Source organism: Petaurus breviceps, unplaced genomic scaffold (assembly GCF_028583685.1).
Source record: "Petaurus breviceps papuanus isolate PSGF00001 unplaced genomic scaffold, PetGlider_PUasm1.0 126, whole genome shotgun sequence".
Lineage (NCBI taxonomy): Eukaryota > Metazoa > Chordata > Mammalia > Diprotodontia > Petauridae > Petaurus > Petaurus breviceps.
In genome coordinates, this window is record NW_027185655.1 from 17,677,585 (window position 1) to 17,699,237 (window position 21,653).

Here is a 21,653-nt window from a genome sequence, read left to right on the forward strand (position 1 = left end):
TCTGTCTATCTATAAAATATCCTTAGAATTTATTTGACAATACATCATTTCCCAGCCTTTATTGCTCTGTGAAGGAAGTCTTGGACTTACCAAAATGCTTATTCATCTTCGAAATCTGGAGAAAGCCAGATGCAGCCACCTTTACCCACACCTAGGGCTGGCTTTAGGCAAAGATAGAGTAGACATTTGCTTATGTGAGGTGATTTAAGGTCTGGTCCCTGCTCTGAATTATTTCCCAGCTGCCACACTTCTAAGATACAATTAGAGATTTGTTCCTTTGCTTAACTAATTACCTCTAAAGATATTTTCTTTTAAGTGAAATTTTCTTTGGGATGGGCAACATGGTACACTTCTATCAGTCATTTATTTACTGTGGGTTATTTAATTGATTGTTTTCCCTTAAGAACACTGAGAGAATGGAAATTTTTTATTTTTGGTAAGAAGGAAGTATGCATAATTTTGGAATCAGAGGAATATTCCATGGAGAGCAATCCTGGACTTTAGCTAAGAGAAGTATGTAGACTACCTTGGTGGTGGGCACTGCCAGGACATGAAGAGGGGCAAAAAAAAGAAAGGAAAAGGAAATGGGAATTTCTGGGGAAAGAGTGAACAAAAAAACATCTATTGATATCATAATTCTGCCTAATTCTAGCTCTTTCCAAGGGTAGCAGACATAAACCCACTTATTTCTCATTTTCTCACTGGCCACAAAGTCCTTAGTTCTGCAGTCTCTAAATGTGCTATAGTATAAACTCACAGGGCACCACTGGATATTTTAAATGTTCAGCTGAGTTATTTAATAAATGAAACTCTTAGGTATTCTTCTGGCTTAGGAGGGCTGTGAAAAAATGTTTAGACCCTGAGCATGCCATGACATGAAATGCGAAAGTTTGGGAAACTTTTCCTTAGGTTAATGGGGCACAAATAATCAATACTCTTTTAAATCCCTCAGAAGCACATTTCTCCTTGGAGCATGACACAAATTTCAGAATGGGGATGGTAGAGTTGAACAGATTTCTTTTGGGATTATGGTCTGTTTTGTCTTCAGGACATTTCTTTAATTGCCTGATATTCTTTCTCCTAGGTGTTAGGTCTACACTGATGTGCCTGACTGACTTTCACTTAATCTTGGAAATGATTTTCTTGAAACATTTAGATATGTTAAAAATAAACTTTAGGAGCTGAATAAATATTGGTGTAGCCACAAACCATCTCAGAATTAAATGCACCAATGGTTTGTAAATCTGGAATGTGTTTACTTTAAAGCTTTTCCTTAGAAGTATTAAGGCATTTGGTTTGTGAATAGATAGAAATTCCAAGACCTGAGTTATAGTTTCAGGTTGTGAAGTGTTTAAGAGTTGAGAGACTAGAGGCTCAGTGACTAGAGATAATCTCTGGGCATAGATGCAGGGTCTAGTTACCTGCTGAATAACTTCAAGTCCACTTTTTTCAGTTTGCCACTGTTTGAATTTCTTCAAAGCTTCATCCATAGAAATTTCTCCAGATTTTACTTTTTCCTGTAAAAGGATGAGTTCTTCTTGGCCAGAGGGTATGCAGCATTTCAGGGCAGAACAACGTTGATTGTCCACTCTAATTCTATCTAGATTGGTGCAAGGGAGAGAATTTTGAAACATCAGTCAACATTTGGACACTTTTTGATTTCTCTCTCCCATTAAATATTCATTATCAATCGCAAAGTAGATCATTGCAAGTGATTTATAACAATTGAGACCCTGAAACATTCATGGGTCATTAAAATATGGAATTCACTACACAGGGAGATGATAATTCCCTCTTCCTTTTGTGTTGTTGGCTGACTGAGCTGTCCACCAGCATCTCAGTAGCCATCTAAGACAGGCAGGGATAGAAAATGTGAAAATATTAGAATTTGCTGGATATAGTTTCCCTATTCCACTTTTTCTGTTGATTTAACACATGAGGAAAAAAAAAAGACAGAATAGGATTCTCAGAGGAGGCAAAATGTTTAGACTAGAAGCAGTTAGGTGGTGCTAGGTATAGAGCCCTGGGTCTAGAGTTAGAAAGACCTGAGTTAAAATCTGACCAGAGATACTTAGCAGTTGTATGACTCTGGGCACTAAGTCACTTTACCACTGTCTGCCTCAGTTTCAGTTTCTTCAGATGTAAAATGGGGTTAATGTTAGTATCTACCTCATAGGGGCTGTTGAGAGAATAAAATGAGATTATATTTATAAAATACTTAGCATGGCACATGGTACATACTAGACTCTTAACAAATACTTGTTTCCTTCCTTTCCTACTTCTTTTTTTTCTTTTTGGAGGGGAGATGGCAGGGCGATTGGGTTTAAGTGAGTTGCCCAAAGTTACATAGCTAGTAAATGTTAAGTGTCTGAGGCCTGATCTGAACTCAGGTCCTTCTGACTCTAGGGCTGGTGCTCTATTCACTGCACCACCTAGCCATCCCTCCCACTTCTTTTTTAAATAATATTTTATTTTTCCCCAATCACAAGTTAAAACAATTTTCAATATATGTTTTTTAATGTTTTGAGTTCTGAAATCTTTCCTTCCTCCCTTTCTCTTCTCCTTCCTCCTGGAGACTGTAAGCAATCCAATATAGGTTATACATGTGCAATCATGTAAAATATTTCCCTATTAGTCATTTTGTATGAGAAGACTCAAACAAAAAGAAAGAAAGGAGGAAGAAAGAAAGAGAAAACAGTATGCTTCAGTCTGTATTCAGATAATATCAATTCTTTCTCTGGAGGTGGATAGCATGTTTCATCATGAGTCCTTTGGAATTGTCTTGGATCATTGTATTCCTGGGAATAACTAAGTTAGTCACAACTTTTCACTTTTCAGTATTGCTGTTACTATGTACAATGTTCTTCTGATTTTGCTCACTTTACATTGCATCAGTTCATTTAAGTCTTTCCAGATTTTCTTGAAAGAGTCCTGCTCATCTTTTCTCATAGCACAATGGTATTCCATTACAATCATATCCCACAACTTGTTCAGCCACTGCCCAGTTGATGACCATCATCAATTTCTAATTCTAAGCCACCACAAAAAGAGCTGCTATAAATATTTTTGTACAAATATGTCCTTTCCTCTATTTTTTTTTGGCAGGGGGGAAGGATATCTTTGGGATATAGACTTAGCAGTGGTATTACTGGATCAAAATATACAGTTTTATAGCCCCCTTTCCCTACTTCCACAGAAATAGTCAATTACTAGTGAATGATGGTGAATCATATGTTTTCAGAGTTGGAAGTGACCTCAGAAGCTATCTAGTATAATTTCCCTTATAGTATAGTCAGTGTTAAGTGTCTGAGGCTGATGGTCATTTCTCAGGTCATCCTGAGTCCAGGGCTGATGCTCTATTCACTGCACTACCTAGCCACCCCGAGGTTTTTCTTTTTAATCTAAGAGTATTACATCTCTCCTTGCTCCTTTTCATCGTAATAAAGTTGTCAAGATTTTTTTGCCTCTTGATTCTATCATCTACTGTATAGTTATTCCTTCTAGCTATAGTTTTACCTGTTATTGGCTCTTGAGTTACCTATGCTTCCATATCATTATATTTAGGCCACTTCTCATTTCTTCTCTTTTTGTGTCTTGAGAATATCATTCCTGAGAGCTTCCAGTCTCTTCTAAGTTGACTTCCCTTGTATGATTTTAGTCTATCGGATCTTAATGATCACTCCTATCCTTTGCTCTTCTATAACCCAGGGTGCATTTCCGACCATGCCTGGCTTTCCTCATCTTTTCTATTATAAATTCCAATATGATGAAGCAGTGATCTCTCATCATCCCTTCCCATCATTTTACTCGCCAAAATGAATTGTTCCTCTACTTATTGAATGATGGAGCTATCATTAAGGCAAGTCAAGAAATATTTGCCTGATCTGCTTTTGATTGAGAATAAAAGAAAGCTTCAACATACGTCTATGGAACCAGAGTCCTTAATAATTACCTTGTTATGTCACCATGATATGTTTTGTGATCTGTTTCCTAAACTCTTTCTTTTTTTTTTCTTTATAGGTTGTTCATAGCAAACACCAATGACCACATTGCTTCTGTTTGTGCCTCTGTTGATCTTTGCCCAGATATTCCCTACACTATTTCAACCCTTTTATTTCCTATATTCTTTTACAAAAATATGCCTTTTTAATTAATATGTTACCCAACCCTCAAGCCTCTTTAATCCATCCTGTTTCTTTTGATTTAGGCAACCTTTTAGAATAATGTTCTAGTTACTAATCTTAGTCTACCAAGTGCCAGTGATATCTTTGAGATCAAATATACTCTTTGCATTTGTATATCTAATTTACCTTGCTTGTTATTTCTGCTTTGTACACTTGTGGTATTAGTATCAGAAGTCATCGGACATATTGCTCTTAGATAATGCCTCCTTGTGAATTTCTCAACTACTATTTTTTATCCTACATTCAAACTACTATTTATACAGGAGTTCTTAACCATTTTTGTCGTGTATTGTGGACCATTGAAATAACATTTTAAAATAATTGAAGGAAATGCTGAATTTCACCCTGGTTAAATGAAAATAATAGCTTATTTTTTTTCTTTCCAATCTTATAGACTCCATGAAATCTGTCAATGGGCCTCAGGTTAAGAACTCCTGATTTATGGTATCTAGTGTGGTGGATATACATAGATAATTCCCCTTTCCTTTATTCTTTTCGATATGAAGACCTTGTGATTAGAATACTCAACCTGCTAGTAAATGTCTCACCCACTCCATAGATTTGAGTGGGGTGGGGAGGAGCATCCAGCTAGCCTCAAATCATTGTTCCTTCATCAGTATACTGTTGTATCATTTTCACTCTGGACTGAGAAAAGAATACTTAACATTGGTGTATATTCTATCATCAATGTTATTATGGGATCAGAAGATCATGAGAGCATCTATCAATTGATCATTTGGGTATTTTTTTAATGTCCCCAATTTTAGTTGTTAAAGTCATTATAAAGTATTAGGTTTGTAAATTATTATTAATAATATTTAATAATTTAAAGCACGGATATTTTATGTCCTAGGAAGCATGTGGTTATATCTAATAAAATTCTCTATTTGCTTGATTATTTCATCTTTTTGAAAGTAGAAACAATGTTGAAGGAAACTATTAGTCTGGATCTGAATAGGACTAATAAAGTGGAAGTGTCTGGGGAAATGAAGATGAAGAAAACCATGTGGAAAAAAATCACCATTCCACTGGAATATTTGAAAAGATAAGAGGAAAATATTGTGCATATTTAGACATGTGCCCAAGACTCAGGGACAGCAGACTTCAAAGAGACTAAAAGAAAGACAAATGATTCTATGGGTTCTGATGAATGGGAAGTCATCAAGAATGATTCCAATGATATAAGATGAGTAAGGTGTCATCAAAGACTGAAATGGTTTTATCAGAAGCTCATATTTTAAAAGGACAGATACAAAGGGTGAAATTGAGGGGGGCAATTGAAGAAATGCTAAAAATTTGCATAATATTCACAACAGGATGAGGAATACTAAGGACACCACACAACTAGTATCTCACTAATCTTCAGTCTCTTCCCATCTTACATATGATCTATGAGACATAGCCACCAAGGGAAAGAAGAAGAGGAGAGAGAGGTGAGGGCTAAGAATAGCTGTAAGGTTGAAAATCTGTTTAAAAAGTGGTGCTGTTGACAAGGAAGTTTCTTCTCCAGGATAAATATCTTTATGGTGAAGTAAAGAGTCAGAAGGTCTAGGACTGAATCCTGGCTCTGTTTTAACTCTAGGCAAGTTACTCAGATGACAAAAGGCTTTGAAACCTAAGTTGAGGATTTTATATTTGATTCTGAAGGAAAGAGAGAGCCATTGGAGTTTCCTGAGTATGTGTGTGGTGGGGTGGAAAGAAGGCGAGGGAAGGCATGGTCAGACATGTGATTTAGGAAGATCCCTTTGGCAGTTCCATTGGGGATGTATTGGAATGGGACACATCTTTCCTGTTGCCTATAAATACACCATGTCCTCTCCATGTTTAAAAACTCTTACTTGATTTCACGATTCTTGCTAGCTATCATATGATATTTCTTGTTCTTTTTTTTTCTAGTAAGAGGAGGGATGAGCCAGGAAGAAAAAAAAAATTTGCTCATAAAAAAAAAATGTTTAATGATTACCTTTTGCTTCTACCAAAAAATAGAAACTCCTTAGAATGGCTTTTAAGAATAATAGTTACCATATGTAGTTCTTTAAGATTTGAAACGTTCTTTCTGAACATTACCTTATTGTATCCTCACAACAGCTCTGAGAAGTAGGTGTTATTATTCCCATTTTCTAGACAAGGAAACTGATGCAGACAATGATTGCTCATGGTCGCACAGACAGCAAGTATAGGCCTGTGTCTTATGTACTCCAGGTCCAAAGCCTAAGTCACTGAGTCACTCAGCCTTCCCTATAGTATATATAAAACCCTACACAATATGATTCTCATGGTGCTTTTCCCACTTTATTTGATATCATGACTCTTCCTATATTCTCCATTCCAGAATTAATAAGTTGATTGATGATAAAAATCCACTTCCATCCTCTCAGTCTTATATTTATTTCATACATACGCTACATGTATGTACATACTATTTACTTCATTCAATACAATGTAAACTTCTTGAAGTCAGCTCCCCCCTCCCCCAGTCTTTGTATCTCTAGCACTAGGCACATAGTAGGTATTTAATTAATACTTGTTGATTGATGGCTGATTTATATATTATTAGACATTAGCTACTGTTCTCTGCCAACTGTTTTCCCATGTTATAAGGGAGGGCTCTATGAGGAAAAGTGAGAGCATATTGGGAGTGACAATGGTGTAGAAACAGAAGTGTTTATAACTTTTTAAAATAAGAAAACTTCCTTGTCACTGGAAGACTTTTTGTAACAATGATGAGGATAATAGTTGTTGTGCAGTTGTATCCACCTCTTTGGGCTCCTGTTTGATATTTATTGGCAAAGATACTGGAATGATTTACCATTCCTTCTCCAGCTCATTTTACAGATGAAGAAACTGAGGAAAATAGGGTTAAGTTATTTGCCCAGGGTCACAGAGCTAATAAGTGGCTGAGGCTAGATTTGAACTCAGGTCTTCCTGATTCCAGGCCCAGTGCCCTATCCACTGAGCTACCTAGCTGACCCATAATAATAGCTAGCATTTACATAGCACTTTTAAGCTTGCAAAACATTCTGTATACGTGTTATCCAATTAGACTCTCACAACAACCTGAGAGGTAGATGCTATTATCCCCATCATACAGAAAAGGAACCTAAAAGTCTAAGGGACTTGAGCAGGACCACAGAACTAGCAACTGTATGAGAACAAATTTGAACTCAGGTTCTCCTTGACTCAAATCTTGTACCCAGGGGCTATATGGTCACTTCCCAGGTGTCCAGATATGGATAAGTATTAAGGGCCCCTAAAGTCTCTTTTAACTCCAAGCAAGAAAAGATGGCTCTATGAAATCACTACCAATTTGAAGGGTGATCAGAGTGGTGTTTGGGGGATTTTAACAAGCATTACAACATTAATGGCCATCTAGATTCCTTCTTTCCTCCTTCAAGGTTGTTTATTCACAACACATTTCACAGAAATTTTGCCTCACCAAATTGTTTTTCTATTTCACTATATAGGAACCTATGTTTGTTACTGTTAGCAGAGCTGGTGAATGCCTGAGTGGGCCCTGGTATGTCAGGGCATCCCTTTGTGGTAGAATGAGACTGCTAGGGTCAGACATGAGTGAGTAGTCCAGCCACTGGGGATAAGGCAGCTATTTGATTCCCTGAGTTATTCAATTCTACCTTGCATGACTGCTTGGTCCTCAGAAGAATTTTGCCAGGATGTTAAATTGAAGGAGACCTAGAAATAAAGTGGGTATTGTTTTTCAGAAAACCCGCATTGAGGGGGTTTACTTTCTAAAGCTACACATTGCTTCCCAACACACACACAAGTCCAATCAGGAATTATTTTGATTCTTTAAAGAAATTTCTTGTCTTGTCTTTTCTTTTTGGGAGCTCTGTGCCTCATGAGCTAACAAGATGTCAACACATTCTATATTCTAAATCCCTTTCTTCAGGAATGATGGAGCATACAATCCCCCGGGAACTGGAGGAACACAACTAAGCCGTAGGGCTTACTGGTTCAGCAGCAAAAAACATAGTTAGCAATTGAGAATCTGCTTCACACAGCACTTGTTCTTGAGAAAGCCCCAAGCTCAAATTCAAAGGCAGAAATCATGAGCTGAATTGCACTAGAATTCTAGGTAGCCTCTCTGCCATGGCATAGAAGGGTTAGCATATATGGATCCATCTTTCCTAGACTTTCCTAGAGTCTCATGCTTGGTTCTCCTCTGGCTGACAGTGAGTTTTCTTCTACCAACTCACCCATGAAGCTGAAATCTTCTTCCTTTATGAAAAGTGTCATAAAATGAGCTTCCACAGAGAAACCCTTCTGCTAATCATACAGCACTAGCAACCCACATATGACACCTAACCCTCTGTCTTGTATTTCATTTTAGTCACCTCCTCCCTCAAGGCTCCTGACTTCAGCTACTAAAACATAATCAAATTGGCTTAAGTCTGATTCATGTTTGTTTTCTCTGACGGGGCTCTGATGGAGGTTCTAATAGATAGGGAGATTCCCAAAAGACAGGAAAGAGTCTAGAGGTGGAGAAACTGAGGGCCTCATAATTAGTAATAGGAAAATTGAGAGGAGGTTGTAATCAACATCATTCTGAAACAGCTACTCTCGTTTAGTGATTATCTGTATAGACTGACACTCATATTTGGCTCCTTATTTATATCTCAAGTGTTTGAGGTTTCTAGGTCCTGGGCAAAAGCAAAAATATGTCCTGTCTTTAAGAAATATGTTCTCTACAGAGGAAACAACATGTACTTATGTGGCTAAATACAAAATGAGTCCTATCAAGCCAGCCTCAGAATCAGGAAAGCCATGGTTCAAACTTCACCTCTGACACATACTGGCTTCATGACCATGGCCAAGACACAACTTCTGCCTCAATTTCCTCATCCATAAAATGGGGATGATAATAGCACCTACTTTCCAGGATTTTTCTGAGAATCAAATGAGATAAGAATTGTACAGCACAAAGTACTGGGCTTGGTATGCAGTGAGTGCTATACAAATATTAGCTATTCTTATTCCTTAACTTTTTAGTGTTTCTATTCTTATTCCTTAACTTTTCAGTGTTTCTTACAATTGTGTGAGGAAGGGAAGAGAAGGAGATATCTCCATTGGTGGAAGGGGTTTCCTCCCTAGGAGAGTCTTATTTTGATGAAGTATAAAGTCTCAACCAAAATGAATACACAGTAATTTGGGAGGGAGGGGGATACTGGCAGCTGAAGGGCTCAGGAAAGGTCCAGATGCAGGAGGCAGGCAGCACTTGAGCTGTGTTTTGAAGGAAGCAAGAAATTCTAGGAAATAGGAATGAGGGAGGAGTGTATTCCAGGCATGGAGAATAGCAAATGTATGGAGACAGGGGGAATCTCCTGTAAGAGGGACAACATGAAAGCCTCAAAAAGTTTGTAAAGCATGTGATGAACTTTATATTTAATTCTTGAGGTAATTAGGAGATACCAGAACCTTTTGAGGAAGGGATTGACATGGTCTAGACTTGTGATTTTCCACTAGAAAGTTCAAAATTTTGATGAATTGCCAATTAGGTAGACTAGCATCAAAGAGTGAAAATATAAAAATATTACCACTTTTCTACCTTAAGAAAGGAAAGGGTAGCAAAAAGCAACATAGAGAAAAAGAAACCGAACTATCTACAGCAACTTATGACCCATCAATTCCTTAGTAGGATCTTTTAAGCTACTGTTATGCATTCAGAATATTATTCTAAGGGCAATATTTTTTATTCTTCATAGGTTTGAGTCCCATCTTTGATACTTATTAGTTGACCACGGGCAACCTATTTAGACTTTCTGAGTCTCAGTTTTCTGAGCTCTAAAATAATATTGTTAGGACCTACCTCACAATGAGGAATATGAGCCGCAAATATGATATGACATGTAAAATTGTAAAAACTATCTATATACATGTCATTTATTATTATTACTATTCAGTTATGGCTTCCCAATGTATTACTGCAGAAGTTTTGAGGGTATCTATTATTATGGATATTAACATAATTTAATTTAAAATCATTTATGAAGCACCCTTCCATGAATTGTACTGACACACTTTTGGGACAAACTTCAGGACACCTCTCACTTAAGACTTGTGCACTATATTGAGACTTTTCTACTGGTAAATGTTTGCTTCTTCCCTTCCTTCAAGACTTAACTCAAGTGATCGCTCCTTCATGAAGCTGCCCCTATTGCAACCTTAGAACCTTTCCTCACTTGAAAATCTTATGTTTGCCTCAAATTTTTCATAGCCCCATGTTCCTCTCCTTTGTATTTTTGTCATTTCCCCTTATGTCATAGTTAGGTGGAACAGTGTAAAGACTGTTGGACCTAGAATTAAGCAGTTTTGAGTTAAAATCTGGCCTCAGATACTTACTAGATGTATGAGCCTGGACAAATCACATAATCTCTGCTCCCATTTCAACTATATAATGGGGATACTGGAGTGGTTTGCCATTTTCTTCTCTAACTCATTTTACAGATGAGGAAACTGAGGCAAACAGGGTTAAGTGACTTGCCCAAAGTCATAATCTAGTAAGTGTGAGGTCAGACTTGAACTCAAACCCACTTAATTCTAGGCCCAATACTTACCTCCAAGATTTACAATAAGGAACAAATGATATAATATTTGTAAAGCACTTAGAATAGTTCCTGGAATGTAGTAGTTGGAATATAAATGCTAGTATTGCTATTATTAGTGTATGTGATTTATCTTTACTAATAAATGGGAAGCTCCTTGAGGGTAGAGTGAATCACCTTTGAATTTCCTGAAATGAATATACATTTTTTTTTTGCCTTTTCGAGGGCAATTGGGGTTAAGTAACTTGCCCAAGGTTACACGGCTAGTTTTGTGTGTGTGTGTGTGTGTGTGTGTGTGTTAAGTGTCTGAGGCCGGAACCAAACTCAGATCCTCCTGACTCCGGGGCAAGCACTTCACTCACTGCACCACCTAGCCACCCCAGAATATACATTTCTTGCATTGAATTGCTTCAGTTAGCCTGAGCAAGTCAGCACTATATATTCTATCTAGAAGATCTGTTGATTCTAATTTTTTTAAACCTTCTATTTTAAGTGAATTAAAAACAATGAACAAAAATCTATTTTCTATCCTTCTTACTTCAACCCCCTCCTCAGTTTGTTGCTTATGTAAGAAATGGGGATTCTCTTCAAGAACCCCTTTTCATGGTTTTCTTAGCAAAGTCCCACACCTATCTATCTCTCAGGGGATGTGCCATGTTCTGTAATCTCATCTGGTGGATTGGTGAATGAATCAGGTGGATCAGAGATTGTCATAATTAAACCCTCATTACATTTCATTTTGTTATACTATGACTTTCCTATTGTCTTGTCATTTTATTTCTGCAGTAAAGGAAACAGAAAGTTCCTTATTTAGAATTCCTACCAGTAGGATCCTCCATTAGCTAAAAGCCTTGTAACCTTCGGCAAACAATTTATCCTCTTTGGGTCTCACTGTCCTGATCAATAATGTGGAAGGGTGGGACTAAATTATCTCTTAAGTACTTTCAGGATCCCTAATTTCATACTTGCTGAATCTGTTATAGATTACAACGCCCCTTTTGCTTTAATAGATGGCCTCAATTGTTTTGAAGAAAAAAAATATTTCGCTTGGTGGTCAACTTTCTGGTGATGTGATAGGCTGGTCCTTGAGTAATGAAGATATACAAGTCATTGTTGGACCCATCCTTGAAGCCTTTATAGATGAGCAGAACCAGGTAAAGCTTGAGCTTTGCATTTCTGTCCTGCCCTTTACAGAATGCCACAGTGATGTGTCGAACTTTTTCTTCCCCTGTGTTTATATATAGGAGAAAATAATTGAAACTATGATAACTGAATAATTATAATGTGGATATTTCAGGATGCTTTCTTTCAAGGAGCTCAAATCACTGCATATACATTCCCTCATTGACTCTAAAAATAGCCCTGTCAGGTATTTTGGGGGGGGGGAACCCAGTAGGGATAATAATCTTGTCTGTTCCATCCAGCCTCTGCAGCAATTGTTGGGATCCTAATTACATAACATTTGTGTCTACCTGGAGGACCTTCATTTCTTTTCTTCAAAAATTGCGGGTCCAGAGGGAGAATAGAAATAGATTTTAAGAAAATAAGTGTATTACCTCCAACTATTATGAAATAAGCAAAAATCAAGAACCCATCAATTACATGAGTTTGTGATAATAAAATAACCCATGGGCAGAATATCTAGGTTCCACATGATAGTCTGTGATGAGCTTTATTATGTATTCCATTGAAATCCTTTCTTTTTTATGAAAGATTACTCTAAGAAGAAAGAATTTATTTGCTCTGGATTAACAGTTGAATTGATGAATGTGGACACACTTAAAATCACTTTCATTATTTTTAAAACTTTGCAATATCACTGAAAGTACGAACAGAACGAGAAATAAAGGTTAGGAATGCTATGGGATCAGAAAGAAACCAGGTCTCAGTGAGAGCCAGAAGAAGGAATGAATGAGAAAGCAGAAGGTTCAAATGGAAGTGACAATCACTCATCAGGTGTGTTTTGGTGAGAATTATTTTTTCAGGTATGGATTGGACTAGATGGCTTTTGTAGTCCCTTTCAATATTCATATATATATATATATATGTGTGTGTGTGTGTGTGTGTGTGTGTGTGTATGGAGAGAGAGAGAGAGCGAGAGAGAGCGAGAGAGAGAGCGAGAGAGAGAGAGAGCGAGAGAGAGAGAGAGAGAGAGAGAGAGAGAGAGAGAGAGAGAGAGAGGTATTTATATTGTAGGGATTCATAATTACTGGGTTGGAGATGGTATGAAGGGAGAGGAATATGTTCATCATTGAAGAATGAGTCCAGGCAGGGTATCATACACTGGGTGGGTAGGGGGGAGGGGGACAGTCTAGTTGAGGGAGACAGGTGAGTAGGCTATGGAGTCTCCCCACAAGGTCCAATCTGGAAGCAGATAGTCACGTTCATTTGTAAAAAAACGATTTGGGGTAGGTTTTGACATCAGGACCTTCTAGGTCCTACTGACTAGAAGACTAGTAGAAGAGATGGAGAGCATCTATTTCCCCCTTCCCTTGTTCTCTTCAAAGTGGGTTTATAATGAACTTCAGAGGAAAATATTGTCCTTAAGCTGGTAGTAAATGAAGTTTATTCAACCCTTCTCAGAGTGGATTGGACATAAAGTATCTCTTGTCAGAAAAAAACCAGAAGAGAGATTTAATGCCTGCTTAAAATTTGGTGTCAGAGCAAAGGCATCACATGGACAGTAACTTCATTAATATGTCAACTGGATTAGGCTTGCTACCCCCAACCAAGTAAATATCCAGAGCTTCCTTCTAAACAGAGATTCTTAAAAAATTTTTTTGATTCTTTTTTTTATATTAAGACTGTTCTTTGGTGGTCTGGTGAACCTGAAAGATCCCTTCTTGGAATAATCCTTTTAAATATATACAGTGTATGATATTACAAAGAAACCAAATATACCAAAATACAATTATCAAAATAAGAAAAAAAGAGCCCTGAATTAAGTATCACTAATATGAGTATTTAATTTTTTTTATTTTGCAGGGGGGAAGGCAGGGCAATTGGGGTTAAGTGACTTGCCCAAGGTCACACAGCTAGTAAGTGTTAATGTCTGAGACCAGATTTGAATTTCGGTCCTCCTAACGCCAGGACTGGTGCTCTATTCACTGTGCTACCTAGCCACCCCTAGTATAATTATTTATGAAAAACTGATCCCAATGCATGTCTCAGAAGATTTGGCTCTCTATTTGCCCTCCATAATGGCTTAGTGTAGCAAATGGGGAGCCAACTTTAGTGTCAAAAGACCTCAAGTTTTTCATCTGAAAAATCCTGGTTGTGTGACCTGGGACAAATCACTTAACCTTTTAATGTTCCATAAGACTATATGGCCGTTGGTTTTAGGTTTAGGTTTGGAAAGGATCTTGGGACCATCCAATCCAATCACCTAATTTAAAATATGAGGTAACTGAGGCTTGGGGAGTTAAATAACCTGTCCAAGGTTCACTAGGTAGTATCAGGAACCCAGGTTTTATAACTTCAGATGGGTAGGCCAATGTGCTCCTTCATATTTTACTACTGAGCAGGTTTCAGCCTACAGAGGCAAAAGGAATTTCCTCATTGGGAGTTCCTTATATTAATGATAGAAGTTTAGTATGAAAAGAAATAGCTAAACCACATTCTCCCAAGTGCATTTCTGACTTTCTTGGGTAAACATAATATTTTTGTTTCACTGTTCTTCCTGAGAAGGATGTTTGGAATACAACTTAACCAATGCAGACGGGTTATATGAAACCAATCAAGCAGCTGCTTTTATTCCCTAGGTAGGAGGCTTTTTCCAGCCTCAGGAAGGAAAGGAAATATTCTCATAATGCTTTTCCAGAAAGAGTTGGCAATACTGGTCATTTTCAGTACCTGACTTTTTGACAGCAGCCTGGAGCTTGTCACCATCAAGCTGGGGTCTGGTGGTCTTCTGTTGAAACACTGAAAAACATAGAATTCATTACTCACTGAGCCCAAACATCTCAGCCCTACTGTAGACATCTCAGTGCAGCTACCTTGCTGTACATCATTTTCTCTAATGACAATTCTTGACATGTTCTTTTATCCTGAGTAGGAGGACTATTAAGTTTTCAATTTTGTCATTTGTGTCACTGATTAGTCATGTCAGACAGCTCTTTCTTTGTGTAGAGTAGCATCTCTCTGATGCCAGGCCTCACTGACTTCCTGGAATCATATTTTTAAAATTTGTTAACAGGTAAGGAAAATCCCAGACTCTTAAAAATGATAAATCCAACACTTAGATAATATTAAGAATTTGCATAGAAATGATTCATGCTTTCCCCCCATCCCCTGCCCTGTGCTCAGCAAAGCTGATGACTGTTTTTCCTTAAATAAAGCAAATGATGCATTTTATAGATGGAGCAATTGAAATAATCTTTAAATATTTTTTGTGGTTTAAATTTTATTTTTATTAAGAACTTAATCATCAGTACACATAAACCTTTCAGTATTTGAAGAACAAGAAAGTATTTTATAATTCCAAAAGACTCATGATGGAAAGGGATATCCATATCCAGAGAAAGAACTACAGAGTCCTAATGCAGATTGAAGAAAACTACGTTTGTGTTTTGTTTTGTTTCTTCCTTCTTTTTCGTTGTTCACTCCATTGGTTAGAATTCTTTACAACTCGACTAATATTTAATGTGAAAGTATCTGTACAACCTACATGTAATTGTATTCCGCCATGATGGGGGGGGCGGGGAATAGCAGGAGAGAGAGGGAGAAAATTTGGAACTCAAAGGACTATGGAACTGAATGTTGTAAACTAAAAATAAATTTAAAAATTTAGAAAATAAAGTATTGTATAAGAAACTGTGAGTATCTTAAAGGAAAGCTTATTGGTTTTGTGTTTGTGTGTGTGTGTGATAGATTGGTAGTGATAGAAATGCAAAAAAAGAGCACAAATAAAACAAAAAATCCACTAAAGGACAGAAAAAAGAAACAAAGGAGATACACAAATATAATCATATTTTATGAACATTACCTGCTAAGTTGGTGTTCCGATTAATTTGGGTGGGTGTAACCAGACATTTGATTTCACGGAACCTCAGAATATGAGAGTTGGAAGATCCATTAGTCATCTAGTTCAACCATAACTGAACAAAGGAATCTCCACTCCCATACCTATTCTGAATTCTTGGGGACAGACAGAACAATAAATTCCTACCCTTCACAGGTTATTCTTTCAAATATTGAAGTCAGCTCTCATGACAACCTTTGCTGCCCCCAAATCCCTTATTACATGGATACAGGCAAATGCCTTTCAATGTAGACTTTGCACACATTAAAACAACAACAATAACAATAACACACTAATAGGGTTGTATGATGAAAAAAATTTGTAGGTGATTAGTGTAGGGAATTTTTGATATAGACATGCTCTCTATCAATACAGGTCAGAAGCCAGTCTATATCTCAAAATCATCAAGAGTTGCTTGCAGCCCTGAGAAGTGACTCATATTGAGTATGGACATAGAATCAGTATATGTCAAAGGATGGACTCGATCCAAGGTTTTCCTGATTCTGAGCATAGCTTTCTCTATTATACCACACTGCCTTGGCTACAATAAATAACAAATAATCTTGCTTTGTTCTTTTTAGTTATTTCTCACATCAGATCTGCTAGGTAGGAATAGCTAGCCCTTCTCATCTCCTTTTATAGATGAAGAGACAGCCTTGCCTACTAAATGTCAAATGAAAACTCATTTTGTAAAGGTTCTATCTTTGGGGATTGCATTTCTCTCCCTGTAATTAGTTTGATTTCCAAAGCTTGGTTACCTCTTCCCTTAAGGATTCAAAGGATACCCTTGATTGGTCAGGAGTGTTTTTCTAATTCAAATGGCTTGAGGTCCCACTGATGTGCTTTCCCATGAAGATTATCAGGTGAGAATCATCAGCCAACATTATGTAATCTTTTAGAATACAGGATACAGGGATAGAATATAGAATACAGGGATACAAGAAGCACAGTTGGAATAAAATATATGCCCCAAATATTTGTGTCCATTTTCCCCAAAGTACAGAGTTCGTGGGAAAACTGGATTCAAGGGTAAAGGGGCTTCTGGTTTTCAAAAATCCTTTTCTGGGATAATTATAGTTTCCTGTAAGTGTGGTGAATCTCTGTCCATTTCCTTGACTCCTTATGCAGACACTATCATCAGCTAATCCAAGGACACTTTTGTTGCTTTGTGGAAAGGGGAGGGCATGGCAGTTGGGGTTAAGTGACTTGCCCAAGGTCGCATGGCTAATAACTGTCTGATTTGAACTCAGGTCCTGACTCCAGGGCCAGTGCTCTATTCACTGTGCCACCTAGCCACCCCACCAAGGACAGTTTTAAAGACACCAGTGGGAATTTACCAGACTCGAAGAAGCTAAATGGTCCTCTTTCAATCACAGGTGTTGGAGAGATGAAGACTTGGCCAAAGCTAAAGCTGAGGTTTTTCTCCCCCCTGCCTGAAATGTTTTTTTTAGGACACACTCTAAAGCCATACTTATTCCAATTTCTGGGAAAACAACAACAAAACCCTTCCATTCCAGCTAATCTAATCTTCCTATACAGAACCCAGAGGGTATAACAGAAGCTACAGCTAATTGTAACATCTCTCATCTGGCATCTTCACCCTTCATCAAATGGCTTACAAAGTTGGTTGTAAAATGAAGGTGTTGGACTAGATGGCCTCTAAGGTCCCTTGAATTTTTCAATTTATGCTCCTACATGCTTAACATAAGTACCAGAAAGACAGTGTGATATATATGATTAGGGGCAGCTAGGTGGCGCAGTGAATAGAACACCAGCCCTGGAATCAGGAGGACCTGAGTTCAAATTCGGTCTCTGACACTTAACACACAAAAAACTAGCTGTATGACCTTGGACAAGTCATTTAATGCCAATTGCCCTACCTTCCCCCCTCCAAAAAGCAAAAAAAAACCCCTTGAAAACAAACCAAAAACAAATATATATATATATATATATATGATTAAATAGGTTACCTTACAATCAGGAAAATCTGAGTTCAGATTTTGCCTCTGACACATATTAACTCTGTGACCCTGAGCAAATTATTCACCCTCTAAGGGTAAAATTTATCACTCCTTTAGGGAGTACTGAGTGGTCTGGAGGGACGATCTATGCTTGCCTGACTGAATTTGTGTAATTTTGGGGAGTGGAGGAACTTGTATCAGAGTCTTCTTCAAGACCTGGAAACACAAATCTGTTCTCTCCAAAATCTTTCCCCAAAGTTGATCTCTAGTCTTTGAGATCACCTGTTACTTTGACTACCAGGCATGACACATTTTTTCCACTGGTATTTTTCTGTACCTTCCTTCCTTTCTTACTTGTTTTCCACTGCATCCAGGGCCATCTCCAGTCTTCCTGATCTCTATACTGCCGCTGAACCCAGATGGCTTCAGAGAAGACAATGGGGCTGGTGACTGCACAGCCTTCTCTCACTTAAATCCAATTCACTTGCATGTCATGGCACCACCTTCTTCATGTACTGGTTCTCTTTGAGAACAAAGGACAAGCCCCAGCACCAGATAACCGTCTATAATGGGTTGCCAATCTGCATCATTTCAGTGAGTCCCCTGTATTGAGAGTTCCCTATAACAGTGAAATTACAGATCTGTACAAAATCAAGAGCATATGTCACATCCCAAATAACAAAAGATGTCAAATAGTGGTGAAAAGAAAATATCAAGGAAAACAATGGGTGCATGAAATATACTGTTTTGAAAAGGAAGAGCATTTTTAATATGAATTTTCCAAGTAAAATCTATGCATCTCTGGTAAAGTTTACTTGTGGAAAGCAGCTTGATATCTCAAATTAATATGTGAAAAAAGGACAAAAGATAATTTTATCATAAAACTGATTTTCTTATAAAACTGTGGTTTAATATTTTGCTAAAAGAGTATATTGTCTATGGTTCTACTGGCTAGTGAATAATTAGAACTGGAGGTTTTAAAAATATTTCTTTTTTTTTGGCTGCTTGAAATATTTTTTTTAAAAAACAAAATGCTTTTAATATTTTAATAACATATTGAATCTTCATTCTTTGCCAATATTGTTAAGATAATGGCTGGGAGTACTGGTATTAAAAATCAGCTGACATCATCAATTTGGGAAATAACATGAATCCAAAGTAGAGATTTAGTCAATAAAGCCTCTAATTGAAAAGTGTAGTAATTGATAAGTTTGGAAGATTCTGCTGAGTTTCGCAACCACTAATTAATCAGAAATGGATTTGGTCTTCGTCTGTTCAGACTCAATTGTTAAAAACCACTTTGCACCTGGAATTTTGGTGAAATAATTCAATTGACATAAAACCCTCAGCATGAATGAAATACAGTAAATGCACATGAACTCCTCCAGTTTACAGAGTGAATGGCACATACACATTTTGTGATGGTGAGATCCAGTGGTTTGGCAGCTTGGAACAACCTTGCCAGGGGAATGTGGGATGGGTATATGGTGATATTGTTAATAAATTCATCTGGCTGCCTCAATTGCTGATAGGTATGCACACACACACACACACACACACACACACACACACACACACACTGTGGCATAACATCTAGTCATTAATACTGATTGTTGACTTCCCAGAGGATTATTGATGTGGCTTGGTTTGGAATGGCATATGGGTATTTCCATACTAATACTCTCTCTGCATTACCTTGAATTCTGTATTCTTATCCCCTACATGATCTTGACAGATCAGACCACTGGATTGAATCTAGTGTAATGAAGTTCATTTATTGTTTTTTTCTTTTTTTTTTTTTTAAGCAATTGGGCTTAAGTAACTTGCTCAAGGTTACACGGCCAGTTATTTCTGGGTGTGGTGCTAAGTATCTGAGCCCGGGATTCAATCTCCAGGTCATGCCGACACTGGAGCCAGTGCTCTTACTCGCTGTACTACCTAGCCACCCCTTTATTGTTTATTTTTTTAAGATTTGTTTTTGCTTTTTATTTTTATGTCATTTCCCATGAGCCTCCCAGATTGTAGCAAACACTACATTTTTTAAAGGGAAACACTGAAGTATAACTAACAGACAAATGATCATGTCTGACAGTTTAGACCATATTCTGCATCTGTAGTCCAATAGCCTTAACAGAGAAGAGGGAGGTGTGTTTCATCATTCTTTGGGGCGGAGATTGGTTAGCATCATTGAATGATTTAATTTGTAAACTTTTAGTGCTGCTTCCATCTACATTATTGCAAGCATTGTATTAGTGTCCCCCTTTCTGCTGATATTCTCTTTATTGATTTATACATCTCTTCACATTTGCTGAAATTTTCACATCCATGCATTCTTGTGGGCAATAAGATTCCATTATATTCTTATACCACATTTTTTCAGTCTCTTTGTTCTACTTATTTTTTTCCTACCATGAAAGTGGTTTTTTAGAAATATTTTGGATGAATGGGACTTCTTCCTAAGTATTTGAACTTCTTGGGCTATATGACCAGCATTGATATCACTGAGGGAAAGGATATCAAATGAGTCAGTGAATTTTCTTTCTCTCTGCCTCCCGCCCTCCCTTCTTCCGTGCTTCCCTCCCTCCCTCCCTTCCTTCCTTCCTTCCTTCCTTCCTTCCTTCCTTCCTTCCTTCCTTCCTTCCTTCCTTCCTTCCTCCCTCCCTTTCTTCCTTTCTTATAATTCTTTAATTTATTGATTATAACTACAAAGGATGTTGATCACTATTAAAGAAAAAAAAACTAGGCTAGGTTCTCAAAGTTTGTTAGTTTATGGTTAAGAATACTCAACCATACAACTTATATTTGAAAAAATAAGGTTCTATCTAATGAGGACAAATTATTTTTAAAACTCTGTAGCACTTCACTTTCCAAAGAAATGTAAGGAGAAAGATCTTCATTTTTTTCATTGACAGCTTAATTAAAACTATTTTACGTATCTACTTAAATTGATGAATAAAGTAAAAATCAAATAACTTCTCCTGCACCTACTGGTCCCTTATGACAGCATAAGAATTTAAGTAAAATATCTGAAAAACATTTACAATTTTTTGATAAAATGCAGCATATAATTTCAGATTCATAAAAATTCATGCATTACTCTAACAGAAATAAGCTTCATAAAATTTTGATACTCCATCTGATTAAAAAAATCAACCTTAATGAAGGTCCCATCTTCCCCCAGAATACAAATGTTGATCTCTGAGGTATCACTTTTACATATGTCAATGTGACACATTTACAAAACAGCACAGCTGTTCCTGCTATAAATACTGATCAACAGAATACTATCTTTAAGTCTTAAGTATAGTAGCAATGCTAGGAATAAATGCTCAAAATGGAATGATTATATATATATATGTATATACACACACATATATGCATGTGTGTGTACATATATAGTTTGCATGTTTATACATATAAATATATGTATAGATATACATGCATATCTATATCTAACTATTTTTATCCAGTTGCTAAAAACCATTTCACATAACAAAAGTATTAGAATAAGGCTATTGCATTCAGTGTTTTTCTGTGCATTCCATTTATTTTTACAAAAAGACCCATAAGGCTATGTCATTTCTGCCTAATATTTTAAAAATTGTGTCCTATAAAAACAATAATGCAGTACTTACATAATAGAATGTTAACTACTTGATTTTACAGTGTTTGTGGGAAGATGTTGAATATCTCGAGGGACCTTTTTCCCAAGGTAAGGTTTTGTATCCTGGGAAGGTGAATAGGCATTTGCTAATAGCACCCGCAGTCTCCATTCAGGTAGGCTGCTTGCACAGATTTTTTTTTTCTGTCTATTGTTAATGATACTTTCCAATAAATTTCTAAAGCAATGCTAATAGCAACAAACAAACAAAAATATTGGGGAGAATAAATGATATATGTCTCTAACAAGCCTGACCCCTAAACCTTG

The 21,653-nt window shown here is 37.1% G+C and overlaps 1 protein-coding gene across 1 annotated transcript in view; it reads right to left on the bottom strand.

Moving 5' to 3' along the window:
* BANK1 (B cell scaffold protein with ankyrin repeats 1) overlaps positions 1–21,653 on the bottom strand; it is a 378,038-nt gene that overhangs the window by 9,549 nt on the left and 346,836 nt on the right. Inside the window, exons 12-13 of the mRNA XM_069093955.1 lie at positions 14,597–14,665; positions 1,422–1,600 (exon numbers count right to left, since the gene is read on the bottom strand). Coding sequence (XP_068950056.1) covers positions 1,422–1,600; positions 14,597–14,665 — 248 coding nt within the window. The remainder of the gene's footprint in view (positions 1–1,421; positions 1,601–14,596; positions 14,666–21,653) is intronic.